Source organism: Dendrobates tinctorius, unplaced genomic scaffold (assembly GCF_039654945.1).
Source record: "Dendrobates tinctorius isolate UK_male_01 unplaced genomic scaffold, ASM3965494v1 ptg000440l, whole genome shotgun sequence".
Taxonomy (NCBI): Eukaryota; Metazoa; Chordata; class Amphibia; order Anura; family Dendrobatidae; genus Dendrobates; species Dendrobates tinctorius.
Genome location: NW_027362103.1, coordinates 1,160,857 through 1,178,010, shown reverse-complemented (window position 1 = coordinate 1,178,010; position 17,154 = coordinate 1,160,857). Strand labels below are relative to the sequence as shown.

The 17,154-nt window shown below is 62.6% G+C and overlaps 1 protein-coding gene across 5 annotated transcripts in view; it reads right to left on the bottom strand.

The window, feature by feature from the left end:
- LOC141077356 (anillin-like) overlaps positions 1 to 7,728 on the bottom strand; it is a 75,013-nt gene extending 67,285 nt beyond the window's left edge. For 2 of the 5 annotated variants that reach the window (XM_073564235.1, XM_073564239.1), the window contains exons 1-2: positions 7,593 to 7,710; positions 2,854 to 3,060 (exon numbers count right to left, since the gene is read on the bottom strand). In XM_073564235.1, coding sequence (XP_073420336.1) covers positions 2,854 to 3,060; positions 7,593 to 7,689 — 304 coding nt within the window. In that variant the 5' untranslated portion in view covers positions 7,690 to 7,710. The other 3 variants (XM_073564236.1, XM_073564238.1, XM_073564237.1) reach the window with 3 other exon arrangements.
- Between the last annotated feature and the right edge of the window lie 9,426 nt (positions 7,729 to 17,154).

Genomic DNA, 17,154 nt, shown 5'->3' with positions numbered 1-17,154 from the left:
ATCAGAGCTCCGGGGACAGGGATGATGGGAGTAGTACATCAGTAATACAGACAGGTGATCGGAGCTCCGGGGACAGGGATGATGGGAGTAGTACATCAGTAATACACAGACAGGTGATCAGAGCTCCGGGGACAGGGATGATGGGAGTAGTACATCAGTAATACAGACAGGTGATCAGAGCTCCGGGGACAGGGATGATGCGAGTAGTACATCAGTAATACACAGACAGGTGATCAGAGCTCCGGGGACAGGGATGATGGGAGTAGTACATCAGTAATACAGACAGGTGATCGGAGCTCCGGGGACAGTGATGATGGGAGTAGTACATCAGTAATACACAGACAGGTGATCAGAGCTCCGGGGACAGGGATGATGGGAGTAGTACATCAGTAATACAGACAGGTGATCGGAGCTCCGGGAACAGGGATGATGGGAGTAGTACATCAGTAATACACAGACAGGTGATCAGAGCTCCGGGGACAGGGATGATGGGAGTAGAACATCAGTAATACACAGACAGGTGATCAGAGCTCCGGGGACAGGGATGATGGGAGTAGTACATCAGTAATACACAGACAGGTGATCAGAGCTCCGGGGACAGGGATGATGGGAGTAGTACATCAGTAATACACAGACAGGTGATCAGAGCTCCGGGGACAGGGATGATGGGAGTAGTACATCGGTAATACACAGACAGGTGATCAGAGCTCCGGGGACAGGGATGATGGGAGTAGTACATCAGTAATACAGACAGGTGATCAGAGCTCCGGGGACAGGGATGATGGGAGTAGTACATCATTAATACACAGACAGGTGATCGGAGCTCCGGGGACAGGGATGATGCGAGTAGTACATCAGTAATACACAGACAGGTGATCAGAGCTCCGGGGACAGGGATGATGGGAGTAGTACATCAGTAATACAGACAGGTGATCGGAGCTCCGGGGACAGGGATGATGGGAGTAGAACATCAGTAATACAGACAGGTGATCGGAGCTCCGGGGACAGGGATGATGGGAGTAGAACATCAGTAATACAGACAGGTGATCGGAGCACCGGGGACAGGGATGATGGGAGTAGTACATCAGTAATACAGACAGGTGATCGGAGCTCCGGGGACAGGGATGATGGGAGTAGTACATCAGTAATACACAGACAGGTGATCGGAGCTCCGGGGACAGGGATGATGGGAGTAGAACATCAGTAATACAGACAGGTGATCGGAGCACCGGGGACAGGGATGATGGGAGTAGTACATCAGTAATACAGACAGGTGATCGGAGCTCCGGGGACAGGGATGATGGGAGTAGTACATCAGTAATACACAGACAGGTGATCAGAGCTCCGGGGACAGGGATGATGGGAGTAGTACATCAGTAATACACAGACAGGTGATCGGAGCTCCGGGGACAGGGATGATGGGATTAGTACATCAGTAATACAGACAGGTGATCGGAGCTCCGGGGACAGGGATGATGAGAGTAGTACATAAGTAATACAGACAGGTGATCAGAGCTCCGGGGACAGGGATGATGGGAGTAGTACATCAGTAATACAGACAGGTGATCGGAGCTCCGGGGACAGGGATGATGCGAGTAGTACATCAGTAATATACAGACAGGTGATCGGCGCTCCGGGGACAGGGATGATGGGAGTAGTACATCAGTAATACAGACAGGTGATCGGAGCTCCGGGGACAGGGATGATGGGAGTAGTACATCAATAATATACAGACAGGTGATCGGCGCTCCGGGGACAGGGATGATGGGAGTAGTACATCAGTAATACACAGACAGGTGATCGGAGCTCCGGGGACAGGGATGATGGGAGTAGTACATCAGTAATACACAGACAGGTGATCGGAGCTCCGGGGACAGGGATGATGGGAGTAGTACATCAGTAATACAGACAGGTGATCAGAGCTCCGGGGACAGGGATGATGGGAGTAGTACATCAGTAACATACAGACAGGTGATCGGAGCTCCGGGGACAGGGATGATGGGAGTAGTACATCAGTAATACAGACAGGTGATCGGAGCTCCGGGGACAGGGATGATGGGAGTAGTACATCAGTAATATACAGACAGGTGATCAGAGCTCCGGGGACAGGGATGATGGGAGTAGTACATCAGTAATACACAGACAGGTGATCGGAGCTCCGGGGACAGGGATGATGGGAGTAGTACATCAGTAATACACAGACAGGTGATCAGAGCTCCGGGGACAGGGATGATGGGAGTAGTACATCAGTAATACAGACAGGTGATCGGAGCTCCGGGGACAGGGATGATGGGAGTAGTACATCAGTAATACAGACAGGTGATCAGAGCTCCGGGGACAGGGATGATGGGAGTAGTACATCAGTAATACAGACAGGTGATCAGAGCTCCGGGGACAGGGATGATGGGAGTAGTACATCAGTAATACAGACAGGTGATCGGAGCTCCGGGGACAGGGATGATGGGAGTAGTACATCAGTAATACACAGACAGGTGATCAGAGCTCCGGGGACAGGGATGATGGGAGTAGTACATCAGTAATACAGACAGGTGATCAGAGCTCCGGGGACAGGGATGATGGGAGTAGTACATCAGTAATACAGACAGGTGATCAGAGCTCCGGGGACAGGGATGATGGGAGTAGTACATCAGTAATACAGACAGGTGATCAGAGCTCCGGGGACAGGGATGATGGGAGTAGTACATCAGTAATACAGACAGGTGATCGGAGCTCCGGGGACAGGGATGATGGGAGTAGTACATCAGTAATACAGACAGGTGAACGGAGCTCCGGGGACAGGGATGATGGGAGTAGTACATCAGTAATACAGACAGGTGATTTAGGGCCTCATACCTGTCCTGCTCGTCCCTTGCAGCATTTGGATGCGGGACCGCACTGATGGGATACTGGGGGTGTCTGGCTTCACCGCCTGCTCAGTAAGACGCAGCAGTGAAGTCCAGCCCGCATTGGATGATGCCTCTCTGGCATCGGGGTCTCTGTTTTCGGCTCCAACCTTAACTGTAGCGAGGCGAGTTCTCCTTGATGGCTCGCTGCCCGAGTCTGGAGTGGTGAAAGGATAAAAAGTCAGATGCCAGCAGAACCCCAACACCCGTTCCATCCCATCCCATCCGACCCCCACCGCCCGCTACAGCCCCTCCCCATCCCCCTCCGACCCCCCACCGCAGGCTCCATCCCATCCCCCTCCGACCCCCCACCGCCGACTCCATCCCATCCCCCTCCGACCCCCCACCGCCGGTTCCATCCCATCCCCCTCCGACCCCCCACTCCATCCAATCCCCTCCGACCCCATCACATCCCCCTCCGACCCCCACCACCCATTCCATCCCATCCCCCTCCGACCCCCACCGCCAGCTCCATCCAACCCCCCTCCGACCACCAACGCTGCCTCCATCCCATCCCCCTCCAACCCCCAACCGCTGCCTCCATCCCATCCCCCTCCGACCCCCAACCGCCGGCTCCATCACATCCCCCTCCGACCCCCCACCGCAGGCTCCATCCCACACAACCCCCACCGCCCCTCCATCCCATCAGATCTTTCTTTCACCCACAACTCACACAGAAGCTTCAGAGGCGAACGCTTCATCTCCATCCTCAGTTACCAGCGATGTCCTGAACGAAAGACAAGAGTGAAAGCAACTAACGCAAAGGAAGGTGGGGGGCAGCACAGCATACGGGGGGGGGGGGGAAATCACAGCACCGTTCCCCGGCCTCTCTCACCCTCCGGCACGGACACCGTCCCCCGGCCTCTCTCACCCTCCGGCACTGACACCGGCCCCCTGCCTCTCTCACCCTCCGGCACTGACACCGGCCCCCTGCCTCTCTCACCCTCCGGCACTGACACCGGCCCCCTGCCTCTCTCACCCTCCGGCACTGACACCGGCCCCCGGCCTCTCTCACCCTCCGGCACTGACACCGTCCCCCGGCCTCTCTCACCCTCCGGCACTGACACCGTCCCCCGGCCTCTCTCACCGTCCCAGGGCACTGACACCGTCCCCCGGCCTCTCTCACCGTCCCCCAGCACTGACACCGTCCCCCGGCCTCTCTCACCGTCCCCCGGCACTGACACCGTCCCCAGGCCTCTCTCACCGTCCCCAGGCCTCTCTCACCGTCCCCCGGCCTCTCTCACCGTCCCCCGGCCTCTCTCACCGTCCCCCGGCCTCTCTCACCGTCCCCCGGCCTCTCTCACCGTCCCCCGGCCTCTCTCACCGTCCCCTCTCACCGTCCCCTCTCACCGTGGCCTCTCTCACCGTCCCCCGGCCTCTCTCACCGTCCCCCGGCCTCTCTCACCGTCCCCCGGCCTCTCTCACCGTCCCCCGGCCTCTCTCACCGTCCCCCGGCCTCTCTCACCGTCCCCCGGCCTCTCTCACCGTCCCGCGGCCTCTCTCACCGTCCCCCGGCCTCTCTCACGCTCCGGCACTGACACCGTCCCCCGGCCTCTCTCACGCTCCGGCACTGACACCGTCCCCCGGCCTCTCTCACGCTCCGGCACTGACACCGTCCCCCGGCCTCTCTCTCCCTCCGGCACTGACACCGTCCCCCGGCCTCTCTCTCCCTCCGGCACTGACACCGTCCCCCGGCCTCTCTCTCCCTCCGGCACTGACACCGTCCCCCGGCCTCTCTCTCCCTCCGGCACTGACACCGTCCCCCGGCCTCTCTCCCTCCGGCACTGACACCGTCCCCAAGCCTCTCTCTCCCTCCGGCACTGACACCGTCCACCGGTCTCTCTCACCCTCCGGCACTGACACCGTCCACCGGCCTCTCTCACCCTCCGGCACTGACACCGGCCCCCGGCCTCTCTCACCCTCCGGCACTGACACCGGCCCCCGGCCTCTCTCACCCTCCGGCACTGACACCGTCCCCCGGCCTCTCTCACCCTCCGGCACTGACACCGTCCCCCGGCCTCTCTCTCCCTCCGGCACTGACACCGTCCCCCGGCCTCTCTCTCCCTCCGGCACTGACACCGTCCCCCGGCCTCTCTCTCCCTCCGGCACTGACACCGTCCCCCGGCCTCTCTCACGCTCCGGCACTGACACCGTCCCCCGGCCTCTCTCTCCCTCCGGCACTGACACCGTCCCCCGGCCTCTCTCACGCTCCGGCACTGACACCGTCCCCCGGCCTCTCTCACCCTCCGGCACTGACACCGTCCCCCGGCCTCTCTCACCCTCCGGCACTGACACCGTCCCCCGGCCTCTCTCACCCTCCGGCACTGACACCGTCCCCCGGCCTCTCTCACGCTCCGGCACTGACACCGTCCCCCGACCTCTCTCACGCTCCGGCACTGACACCGTCCCCCGACCTCTCTCACCCTCCGGCACTGACACCGTCCCCCGGCCTCTCTCTCCCTCCGGCACTGACACCGTCCCCCGGCCTCTCTCTCCCTCCGGCACTGACACCGTCCCCCGGCCTCTCTCTCCCTCCGGCACTGACACCGTCCCCCGGCCTCTCTCACCCTCCGGCACTGACACCGTCCCCCGGCCTCTCTCACCCTCCGGCACTGACACCGTCCCCCGGCCTCTCTCACGCTCCGGCACTGACACCGTCCCCCGGCCTCTCTCACGCTCCGGCACTGACACCGTCCCCCGGTCTCTCTCACCCTCCGGCACTGACACCGTCCCCCGGCCTCTCTCACGCTCCGGCACTGACACCGTCCCCCGGCCTCTCTCACCCTCCGGCACTGACACCGTCCCCCGGCCTCTCTCACGCTCCGGCACTGACACCGTCCCCCGGCCTCTCTCACGCTCCGGCACTGACACCGTCCCCCGGCTTCTCTCTCCCTCCGGCACTGACACCGTCCCCCGGCCTCTCTCTCCCTCCGGCACTGACACCGTCCCCCGGCCTCTCTCTCCCTCCGGCACTGACACCGTCCCCCGGCCTCTCTCACGCTCCGGCACTGACACCGTCCCCCGGCCTCTCTCTCCCTCCGGCACTGACACCGTCCCCCGGCCTCTCTCACGCTCCGGCACTGACACCGGCCCCCGGCCTCTCTCACGCTCCGGCACTGACACCGTCCCCCGGCCTCTCTCACCCTCCGGCACTGACACCGTCCCCCGGCCTCTCTCACCCTCCGGCACTGACACCGTCCCCCGGCCTCTCTCTCCCTCCGGCACTGACACCGTCCCCCGGCCTCTCTCTCCCTCCGGCACTGACACCGTCCCCCGGCCTCTCTCTCCCTCCGGCACTGACACCGTCCCCCGGCCTCTCTCACCCTCCGGCACTGACACCGTCCCCCGGCCTCTCTCTCCCTCCGGCACTGACACCGTCCCCCGGCCTCTCTCACCCTCCGGCACTGACACCGTCCCCCGGCCTCTCTCACGCTCCGGCACTGACACCGTCCCCCGACCTCTCTCACGCTCCGGCACTGACACCGTCCCCCGACCTCTCTCACGCTCCGGCACTGACACCGTCCCCCGGCCTCTCTCTCCCTCCGGCACTGACACCGTCCCCCGGCCTCTCTCTCCCTCCGGCACTGACACCGTCCCCCGGCCTCTCTCTCCCTCCGGCACTGACACCGTCCCCCGGCCTCTCTCTCCCTCCGGCACTGACACCGTCCCCCGGCCTCTCTCACCCTCCGGCACTGACACCGTCCCCCGGCCTCTCTCACGCTCCGGCACTGACACCGTCCCCCGGCCTCTCTCACGCTCCGGCACTGACACCGTCCCCCGGTCTCTCTCACCCTCCGGCACTGACACCGTCCCCCGGCCTCTCTCACGCTCCGGCACTGACACCGTCCCCCGGCCTCTCTCACCCTCCGGCACTGACACCGTCCCCCGGCCTCTCTCACGCTCCGGCACTGACACCGTCCCCCGGCCTCTCTCACGCTCCGGCACTGACACCGTCCCCCGGCTTCTCTCTCCCTCCGGCACTGACACCGTCCCCCGGCCTCTCTCTCCCTCCGGCACTGACACCGTCCCCCGGCCTCTCTCTCCCTCCGGCACTGACACCGTCCCCCGGCCTCTCTCACGCTCCGGCACTGACACCGTCCCCCGGCCTCTCTCTCCCTCCGGCACTGACACCGTCCCCCGGCCTCTCTCACGCTCCGGCACTGACACCGGCCCCCGGCCTCTCTCACGCTCCGGCACTGACACCGTCCCCCGGCCTCTCTCACCCTCCGGCACTGACACCGTCCCCCGGCCTCTCTCACCCTCCGGCACTGACACCGTCCCCCGGCCTCTCTCTCCCTCCGGCACTGACACCGTCCCCCGGCCTCTCTCTCCCTCCGGCACTGACACCGTCCCCCGGCCTCTCTCTCCCTCCGGCACTGACACCGTCCCCCGGCCTCTCTCACCCTCCGGCACTGACACCGTCCCCCGGCCTCTCTCTCCCTCCGGCACTGACACCGTCCCCCGGCCTCTCTCTCCCTCCGGCACTGACACCGTCCCCCGGCCTCTCTCTCCCTCCGGCACTGACACCGTCCCCCGGCCTCTCTCACCGTCCGGCACTGACACCGTCCCCCGGCCTCTCTCTCCCTCCGGCACTGACACCGTCCCCCGGCCTCTCTCTCCCTCCGGCACTGACACCGGCCCCCGGCCTCTCTCACCCTCCGGCACTGACACCGTCCCCCGGCCTCTCACCTCCGCGGTGCCCACTTCTCGGCGTTGAATCTCGGCGCCTATTTCCAGCACTGTGACGTCCGGCACTAGAGGCTTCACACTTGAAGACCGTTCTCATTGAATACAATACAGTCTCACCCAAAATGTCCGCCGTCACCGCGACCTCTACTCGTTAGGGAATCCCACGTGACCCTGCGCATCCAACCGCGCCAATACGTGACAGTGGCCGTTGTGGGCGGGGCCAGGCTTCACTCTCTGCCCAGCGGATCTTCGGCGGAACTATAGTTCTCGTGCTTTGTGTCTTTACGGAAGGAGTAGAGCAGTGCAGCCGTGTGCAGCCGCTGTATAGATCCCCGGTGTTACTCCACTGTACAGGCCCCGTCCCCGTGAGCTGAAAGGTCTCTGCTGACGTCACGCCCGTGTGCCCAGGCCATGTCACCGGAGAGCTGGGGCTGCAGACACTGTACTGAGGAGTGTGAGGGCTGTACAGGGAAGGGGGTGATGCTGGGGGTCTGTGTGTGGTGGGGGCTGTACAGGGAAGGGGATGATGCTGGGGATCTGTGTGTGGTGGGGGCTGTACAGGGAAGGGGATGATGCTGGGGGTCTGTGTGTGGTGGGGCTGTACAGGGAAGGGGGTGATGCTGGGGGTCTGTGTGTGGTGGGGGCTGTACAGGGAAGGGGATGATGCTGGGGATCTGTGTGTGGTGAGGGCTGTACAGGGAAGGGGATGATGCTGGGGGTCTGTGTGTGGTGGGGGCTGTACAGGGAAGGGGATGATGCTGGGGATCTGTGTGTGGTGGGGCTGTACAGGGAAGGGGGTGATGCTGGGGGTCTGTGTGTGGTGGGGGCTGTACAGGGAAGGGGATGATGCTGGGGATCTGTGTGTGGTGAGGGCTGTACAGGGAAGGGGATGATACTGGGGGTCTGTGTGTGGTGGGGACTGTACAGGGAAGGGGATGATGCTGGGGGTCTGTGTGTGGTGGGGCTGTACAGGGAAGGGGGTGATGCTGGGGGTCTGTGTGTGGTGGGGGCTGTACAGGGAAGGGGATGATGCTGGGGATCTGTGTGTGGTGAGGGCTGTACAGGGAAGGGGATGATGCTGGGGGTCTGTGTGTGGTGGGGGCTGTACAGGGAAGGGGATGATGCTGGGGATCTGTGTGTGGTGGGGGCTGTACAGGGAAGGGGATGATGCTGGGGGTCTGTGTGTGGTGGGAGCTGTACAGGGAAGGGGATGATGCTGGGGATCTGTGTATGGTGAGGGCTGTACAGGGAAGGGGATGATGCTGGGGGTCTGTGTGTGGTGGGGGCTGTACAGGGAAGGGGATGATACTGGGGATCTGTGTGTGGTGGGGGCTGTACAGGGAAGGGGATGATGCTGGGGGTCTGTGTGTGGTGGGGCTGTACAGGGAAGGGGGTGATGCTGGGGATCTGTGTGTGGTGAGGGCTGTACAGGGAAGGGGATGATGCTGGGGGTCTGTGTGTGGTGGGGGCTGTACAGGGAAGGGGATGATGCTGGGGGTCTGTGTGTGGTGGGGGCTGTACAGGGAAGGGGATGATACTGGGGGTCTGTGTGTGGTGGGGGCTGTACAGGGAAGGGGATGATGCTGGGGGTCTGTGTGTGGTGGGGGCTGTACAGGGAAGGGGATGATGCTGGGGGTCTGTGTGTGGTGGGGGCTGTACAGGGAAGGGGATGATGCTGGGGGTCTGTGTGTGGTGGGGGCTGTACAGGGAAGGGGATGATGCTGGGGATCTGTGTGTGGTGAGGGCTGTACAGGGAAGGGGATGATGCTGGGGGTCTGTGTGTGGTGGGGGGTGTATAGGGAAGGGGATGATGCTGGGGGTCTGTGTGTGGTGGGGACTGTACAGGGAAGGGGGTGATGCTGGGGGTCTGTGTGTGGTGGGGGCTGTACAGGGAAGGGGGTGATGCTGGGGGTCTGTGTGTGGTGGGGGCTGTACAGGGAAGGGGATGATGCTGGGGATCTGTGTGTGGTGGGGGCTGTACAGGGAAGGGGATGATGCTGGGGGTCTGTGTGTGGTGGGGGCTGTACAGGGAAGGGGATGATGCTGGGGGTCTGTGTGTGGTGGGGGCTGTACAGGGAAGGGGATGATGCTGGGGATCTGTGTGTGGTGGGGGCTGTACAGGGAAGGGGATGATGCTGGGGATCTGTGTGTGGTGAGGGCTGTACAGGGAAGGGGGTGATGCTGGGGGTCTGTGTGTGGTGGGGGCTGTACAGGGAAGGGGATGATGCTGGGGATCTGTGTGTGGTGAGGGCTGTACAGGGAAGGGGATGATGCTGGGGGTCTGTGTGTGGTGGGGGGTGTATAGGGAAGGGGATGATGCTGGGGGTCTGTGTGTGGTGGGGACTGTACAGGGAAGGGGGTGATGCTGGGGGTCTGTGTGTGGTGGGGGCTGTACAGGGAAGGGGGTGATGCTGGGGGTCTGTGTGTGGTGGGGGCTGTACAGGGAAGGGGATGATGCTGGGGGTCTGTGTGTGGTGAGGGCTGTACAGGGAAGGGGGTGATGCTGGGGGTCTGTGTGTGGTGGGGGCTGTACAGGGAAGGGGATGATGCTGGGGATCTGTGTGTGGTGAGGGCTGTACAGGGAAGGGGATGATGCTGGGGGTCTGTGTGTGGTGGGGGGTGTATAGGGAAGGGGATGATGCTGGGGGTCTGTGTGTGGTGGGGACTGTACAGGGAAGGGGGTGATGCTGGGGGTCTGTGTGTGGTGGGGGCTGTACAGGGAAGGGGGTGATGCTGGGGGTCTGTGTGTGGTGGGGGCTGTACAGGGAAGGGGATGATGCTGGGGATCTGTGTGTGGTGGGGGCTGTACAGGGAAGGGGATGATGCTGGGGGTCTGTGTGTGGTGGGGGCTGTACAGGGAAGGGGATGATGCTGGGGGTCTGTGTGTGGTGGGGGCTGTACAGGGAAGGGGATGATGCTGGGGATCTGTGTGTGGTGGGGGCTGTACAGGGAAGGGGATGATGCTGGGGATCTGTGTGTGGTGAGGGCTGTACAGGGAAGGGGATGATGCTGGGGGTCTGTGTGTGGTGGGGGGTGTATAGGGAAGGGGATGATGCTGGGGGTCTGTGTGTGGTGGGGACTGTACAGGGAAGGGGGTGATGCTGGGGGTCTGTGTGTGGTGGGGGCTGTACAGGGAAGGGGGTGATGCTGGGGGTCTGTGTGTGGTGGGGGCTGTACAGGGAAGGGGATGATGCTGGGGGTCTGTGTGTGGTGGGGGCTGTACAGGGAAGGGGATGATGCTGGGGGTCTGTGTGTGGTGGGGGGTGTATAGGGAAGGGGATGATGCTGGGGGTCTGTGTGTGGTGGGGACTGTACAGGGAAGGGGGTGATGCTGGGGGTCTGTGTGTGGTGGGGGCTGTACAGGGAAGGGGATGATGCTGGGGGTCTGTGTGTGGTGAGGGCTGTACAGGGAAGGGGGTGATGCTGGGGGTCTGTGTGGTGAGGGCTGTACAGGGAAGGGGGTGATGCTGGGGGTCTGTGTGTGGTGGGGGCTGTACAGGGAAGGGGATGATGCTGGGGGTCTGTGTGTGGTGGGGACTGTACAGGGAAGGGGATGATGCTGGGGGTCTGTGTGTGGTGGGGGCTGTACAGGGAAGGGGATGATGCTGGGGGTCTGTGTGTGGTGAGGGCTGTACAGGGAAGGGGGTGATGCTGGGGGTCTGTGTGTGGTGGGGGCTGTACAGGGAAGGGGGTGATGCTGGGGATCTGTGTGTGGTGGGGGCTGTACAGGGAAGGGGATGATGCTGGGGATCTGTGTGTGGTGGGGGCTGTACAGGGAAGGGGATGATACTGGGGGTCTGTGTGGTGGGGGCTGTACAGGGAAGGAGATGATGCTGGGGTCTGTGTGTGGTGGGGGCTGTACAGGGAAGGAGGTGATGCTGGGGATCTGTGTGTGGTGGGGGCTGTACAGGGAAGGGGATGATGCTGGGGATCTGTGTGTGGTGGGGGCTGTACAGGGAAGGGGGTGATACTGGGGGTCAGTGTGTGGTGGGGGCTGTACAGGGAAGGGGGATGATGCTGGGGGTCTGTGTGTGGTGGGGGCTGTACAGGGAAGGGGGATGATGCTGGGGATCTGTGTGTGGTGGGGGCTGTACAGGGAAGGGGATGATGCTGGGGATCTGTGTGTGGTGGGGGCTGTACAGGGAAGGGGATGATGCTGGGGGTCTGTGTGTGGTGGGGGCTGTACAGGGAAGGGGATGATGCTGGGGGTCTGTGTGTGGTGGGGGCTGTACAGGGAAGGGGATGATGCTGGGGGTCTGTGTGTGGTGGGGGCTGTACAGGGAAGGGGATGATGCTGGGGGTCTGTGTGTGGTGGGGGCTGTACAGGGAAAAGGTGATGCTGGGGGTCTGTGTGTGGTGAGGGCTGTACAGGGAAGGGGATGATGCTGGGGATCTGTGTGTGGTGGGGGCTGTACAGGGAAGGGGGTGATGCTGGGGGTCTGTGTGTGGTGGGGGCTGAACAGGGAAGGGGGTGATGCTGGGGATCTGTGTGGTGGGGGCTGTACAGGGAAGGGGATGATGCTGGGGGTCTGTGTGTGGTGGGGGGTGTATAGGGAAGGGGATGATGCTGGGGGTCTGTGTGTGGTGGGGGCTGTACAGGGAAGGGGATGATGCTGGAGGTCTGTGTGTGGTGGGGGCTGTACAGGGAAGGGGATGATGCTGGAGGTCTGTGTGTGGTGGGGGCTGTACAGAGAAGGGGGTGATGCTGGGGGTCTGTGTGTGGTGGGGGCTGTACAGGGAAGGGGATGATGCGTGGGGTCTGTGTGTGGTGGGGACTGTACAGGGAAGGGGATGATGCTGGGGGTCTGTGTGTGGTGGGAGCTGTACAGGGAAGGGGATGATGCTGGGGGTCTGTGTGGTGGGGGCTGTACAGGGAAGGGGATGATGCGTGGGGTCTGTGTGTGGTGGGGGCTGTACAGGGAAGGGGATGATGCTGGGGGTCTGTGTGTGGTGGGAGCTGTACAGGGAAGGGGATGATGCTGGGGGTCTATGTGTGGTGGGAGCTGTACAGGGAAGGGGATGATGCTGGGGGTCTGTGTGTGGTGGGGGCTGTACAGGGAAGGGGATGATGCTGGGGGTCTGTGTGTGGTGGGAGCTGTACAGGGAAGGGGATGATGCTGGGGGTCTATGTGTGGTGGGGGCTGTACAGGGAAGGGGATGATGCTGGGGATCTGTGTGTGGTGGGAGCTGTACAGGGAAGGGGATGATGCTGGGGGTCTGTGTGTGGTGGGGGCTGTACAGGGAAGGGGATGATGCGTGGGGTCTGTGTGTGGTGGGGGCTGTACAGGGAAGGGGATGATGCTGGGGGTCTGTGTGTGGTGGGAGCTGTACAGGGAAGGGGATGATGCTGGGGGTCTCTGTGTGGTGGGGGCTGTACAGGGAAGGGGGTGATGCTGGGGGTCTGTGTGTGGTGAGGGCTGTACAGGGAAGGGGATGATGCTGGGGGTCTGTGTGTGGTGAGGGCTGTACAGGGAAGGGGATGATGCTGGGGATCTGTGTGTGGTGAGGGCTGTACAGGGAAGGGGATGATGCTGGGGGTCTGTGTGTGGTGAGGGCTGTACAGGGAAGGGGGTGATGCTGGGGGTCTGTGTGTGGTGGGGGCTGTACAGGGAAGTGGATGATGCTGGGGGTCTGTGTGGTGGGGGCTGTACAGGGAAGGGGGTGATGCTGGGGGTCTGTGTGTGGTGAGGGCTGTACAGGGAAGGGGATGATGCTGGGGGTCTGTGTGTGGTGAGGGCTGTACAGGGAAGGGGATGATGCTGGGGGTCTGTGTGTGGTGAGGGCTGTACAGGGAAGGGGGTGATGCTGGGGGTCTGTGTGTGGTGGGGGCTGTACAGGGAAGTGGATGATGCTGGGGGTCTGTGTGGTGGGGGCTGTACAGGGAAGGGGGTGATGCTGGGGGTCTGTGTGTGGTGGGGGCTGTACAGGGAAGGGGATGATGCTGGGGGTCTGTGTGTGGTGGGGGCTGTACAGGGAAGGGGGTGATGCTGGGGATCTGTGTGTGGTGGGGGCTGTACAGGGAAGGTGATGATGCTGGGGGTCTGTGTGTGGTGGGGGCTGTACAGGGAAGGGGGTGATGCTGGGGGTCTGTGTGTGGTGGGGGCTGTACAGGGAAGGGGGTGATGCTGGGGATCTGTGTGTGGTGGGGGCTGTACAGGGAAGGGGATGATGCTGGGGGTCTGTGTGGTGGGGGCTGTACAGGGAAGGGGATGATGCTGGGGGTCTGTGTGGTGGGGGCTGTACAGGGAAGGGGATGATGCTGGGGGTCTGTGTGTGGTGGGGGCTGTACAGGGAAGGGGGTGATGCTGGGGGTCTGTGTGTGGTGGGGGCTGTACAGGGAAGGGGATGATGCTGGGGGTCTGTGTGTGGTGGGGGCTGTACAGGGAAGGGGGTGATGCTGGGGGTCTGTGTGTGGTGGCTGTACAGGGAAGGTGATGATGCTGGGGGTGTGTGTGTGGTGGGGGCTGTACAGGGAAGGGGGTGATGCTGGGGGTGTGTGGTGGGGGCTGTACAGGGAAGGGGGTGATGCTGGGGGTCTGTGTGTGGTGGGGGCTGTACAGGGAAGGGGGTGATGCTGGGGATCTGTGTGTGGTGGGGGCTGTACAGGGAAGGGGATGATGCTGGGGGTCTGTGTGGTGGGGGCTGTACAGGGAAGGGGATGATGCTGGGGATCTGTGTGGTGGGGGCTGTACAGGGAAGGGGGTGATGCTGGGGATCTGTGTGCGGTGGGGGCTGTACAGGGAAGGGTGATGCTGGAGGTCTGTGTGTGGTGGGGGCTGTACAAGGGAAGGGGATGATGCTGGAGGTCTGTGTGTGGTGGGGGCTGTACAGGGAAGGGGATGATGCTGGGGGTCTGTGTGTGGTGGGGGCTGTACAGGGAAGGGGGTGATGCTGGGGGGCTGTACAGGGAAGGGGGTGATGCTGGGGATCTGTGTGGTGGGGGCTGTACAGGGAAGGGGGTGATGCTGGGGGTCTGTGTGTGGTGGGGGCTGTACAGGGAAGGGGGTGATGCTGGGGGTCTGTGTGTGGTGGGGGCTGTACAGGGAAGGGGGTGATGCTGGGGGTCTGTGTGTGGTGGGGGCTGTACAGGGAAGGGGGTGATGCTGGGGATCTGTGTGTGGTGGGGACTGTACAGGGAAGGGGATGATGCTGGGGATCTGTGTGTGGTGGGGGCTGTACAGGGAAGGGGATGATGCTGGGGATCTGTGTGCGGTGGGGGCTGTACAGGGAAGGGTGATGCTGGAGTTCTGTGTGTGGTGGGGGCTGTACAGGGAAGGGGATGATGATGGGGGTCTGTGTGTGGTGGGGGCTGTACAGGGAAGGGGATGATGATGGGGGTCTGTGTGTGGTGGGGGCTGTACAGGGAAGGGGATGATGATGGGGGTCTGTGTGTGATGGGGGCTGTACAGGGATGGGGATGATGCTGGGGGTCTGTGTGGTGAGGGCTGTACAGGGAAGGGGGTGATGCTGGGGGTCTGTGTATGGTGAGGGCTGTACAGGGAAGGGGGTGATGCTGGGGGTCTGTGTGTGGTGGGGGCTGTACAGGGAAGGGGGTGATGCTGGGGATCTGTGTGTGGTGGGGACTGTACAGGGAAGGGGATGATGCTGGGGGTCTGTGTGGTGGGGGCTGTACAGGGAAGGGGATGATGCTGGGGGTCTGTGTGTGGTGGGGGCTGTACAGGGAAGGGGGTGATGCTGGGGATCTGTGTGTGGTGGGGGCTGTACAGGGAAGGGGGTGATGCTGGGGATCTGTGTGTGGTGAGGGTTGTACAGGGAAGGGGATGATGCTGGGGGTCTGTGTGGTGGGGGCTGTACAGGGAAGGGGGTGATGCTGGGGGTCTGTGTGGTGGGGGCTGTACAGGGAAGGGGGTGATGCTGGGGATCTGTGTGTGGTGGGGGCTGTACAGGGATGGGGATGATGCTGGGGATCTGTGTGTGGTGAGGGTTGTACAGGGAAGGGGATGATGCTGGGGGTCTGTGTGTGGTGGGGGCTGTACAGGGAAGGGGGTGATGCTGGGGATCTGTGTGTGGTGGGGGCTGTACAGGGAAGGGGATGATGCTGGGGGTCTGTGTGGTGGTGGCTGTACAGGGAAGGGGGTGATGCTGGGGGTCTGTGTGTGGTGGGGGTTGTACAGGGAAGGGGGTGATGCTGGGGATCTGTGTGTGGTGGGGGCTGTACAGGGAAGGGGGTGATGCTGGGGATCTGTCTGTGGTGAGGGTTGTACAGGGAAGGGGATGATGCTGGGGGTCTGTGTGTGGTGAGGGTCGTACAGGGAAGGGGATGATGCTGGGGGTCTGTGTGTGGTGGGAGCTTTACAGGGAAGGGGGTGATGCTGGGGATCTGTGTGTGGTGGGGGATGTACAGGGAAGGGGGTGATGCTGGGGATCTGTGTGTGGTGAGGGTTGTACAGGGAAGGGGATGATGCTGGGGGTCTGTGTGTGGTGACGGCTGTACAGGGAAGGGGATGATGCTGCGGGTCTGTGTGTGGTGGGGACTGTACAGGGAAGGGGATGATGCTGGGGGTCTGTGTGGTGGGGGCTGTACAGGGAAGGGGGTGATGCTGGGGGTCTGTGTGTGGTGGGGGCTGTACAGGGAAGGGGATGATGCTGGGGGTCTGTGTGTGGTGGGGACTGTACAGGGAAGGGGATGATGCTGGGGGTCTGTGTGTGGTGGGGGCTGTACAGGGAAGGGGATGATGCTGGGGATCTGTGTGTGGTGAGGGCTGTACAGGGAAGGGGATGAGGCTGGGGGTCTGTGTGTGTGGGGGCTGTACAGGGAAGGGGGTGATGCTGGGGGTCTGTGTGTGATGGGAGCTGTACAGGGAAGGGGATGATGCTGGGGGTCTGTGTGTGGTGGGGGCTGTACAGGGAAGGGGGTGATGCTGGGGGTCTGTGTGTGGTGGGGGCTGTACAGGGAAGGGGATGATGCTGGGGATCTGTGTGTGGTGGGGGCTGTACAGGGAAGGGGATGATGCTGGGGATCTTTGTGTGGTGAGGGTTGTACAGGGAAGGGGATGATGCTGGGGGTCTGTGTGTGGTGGGGGCTGTACAGGGAAGGGGGTGATGCTGGGGATCTGTGTGTGGTGAGGGTTGTACAGGGAAGGGGATGATGCTGGGGGTCTGTGTGTGGTGAGGGCTGTACAGGGAAGGGGATGATGCTGGGGGTCTGTGTGTGGTGGGGACTGTACAGGGAAGGGGATGATGCTGGGGGTCTGTGTGTGGTGGGGGCTGTACAGGGAAGGGGATGATGCTGGGGATCTGTGTGTGGTGAGGGCTGTACAGGGAAGGGGATGATGCTGGGGGTCTGTGTGTGTGGGGGCTTTACAGGGAAGGGGGTGATGCTGGGGGTCTGTGTGGTGGGGGCTGTACAGGGAAGGGGGTGATGCTGGGGGTCTGTGTGGTGGGGGCTGTACAGGGAAGGGGATGATGCTGGGGGTCTGTGTGTGGTGGGGGCTGTACAGGGAAGGGGGTGATGCTGGGGGTCTGTGTGTGGTGGGTGCTGTACAGGGAAGGGGATGATGCTGGGGATCTGTGTGTGGTGGGGGCTGTACAGGGAAGGGGA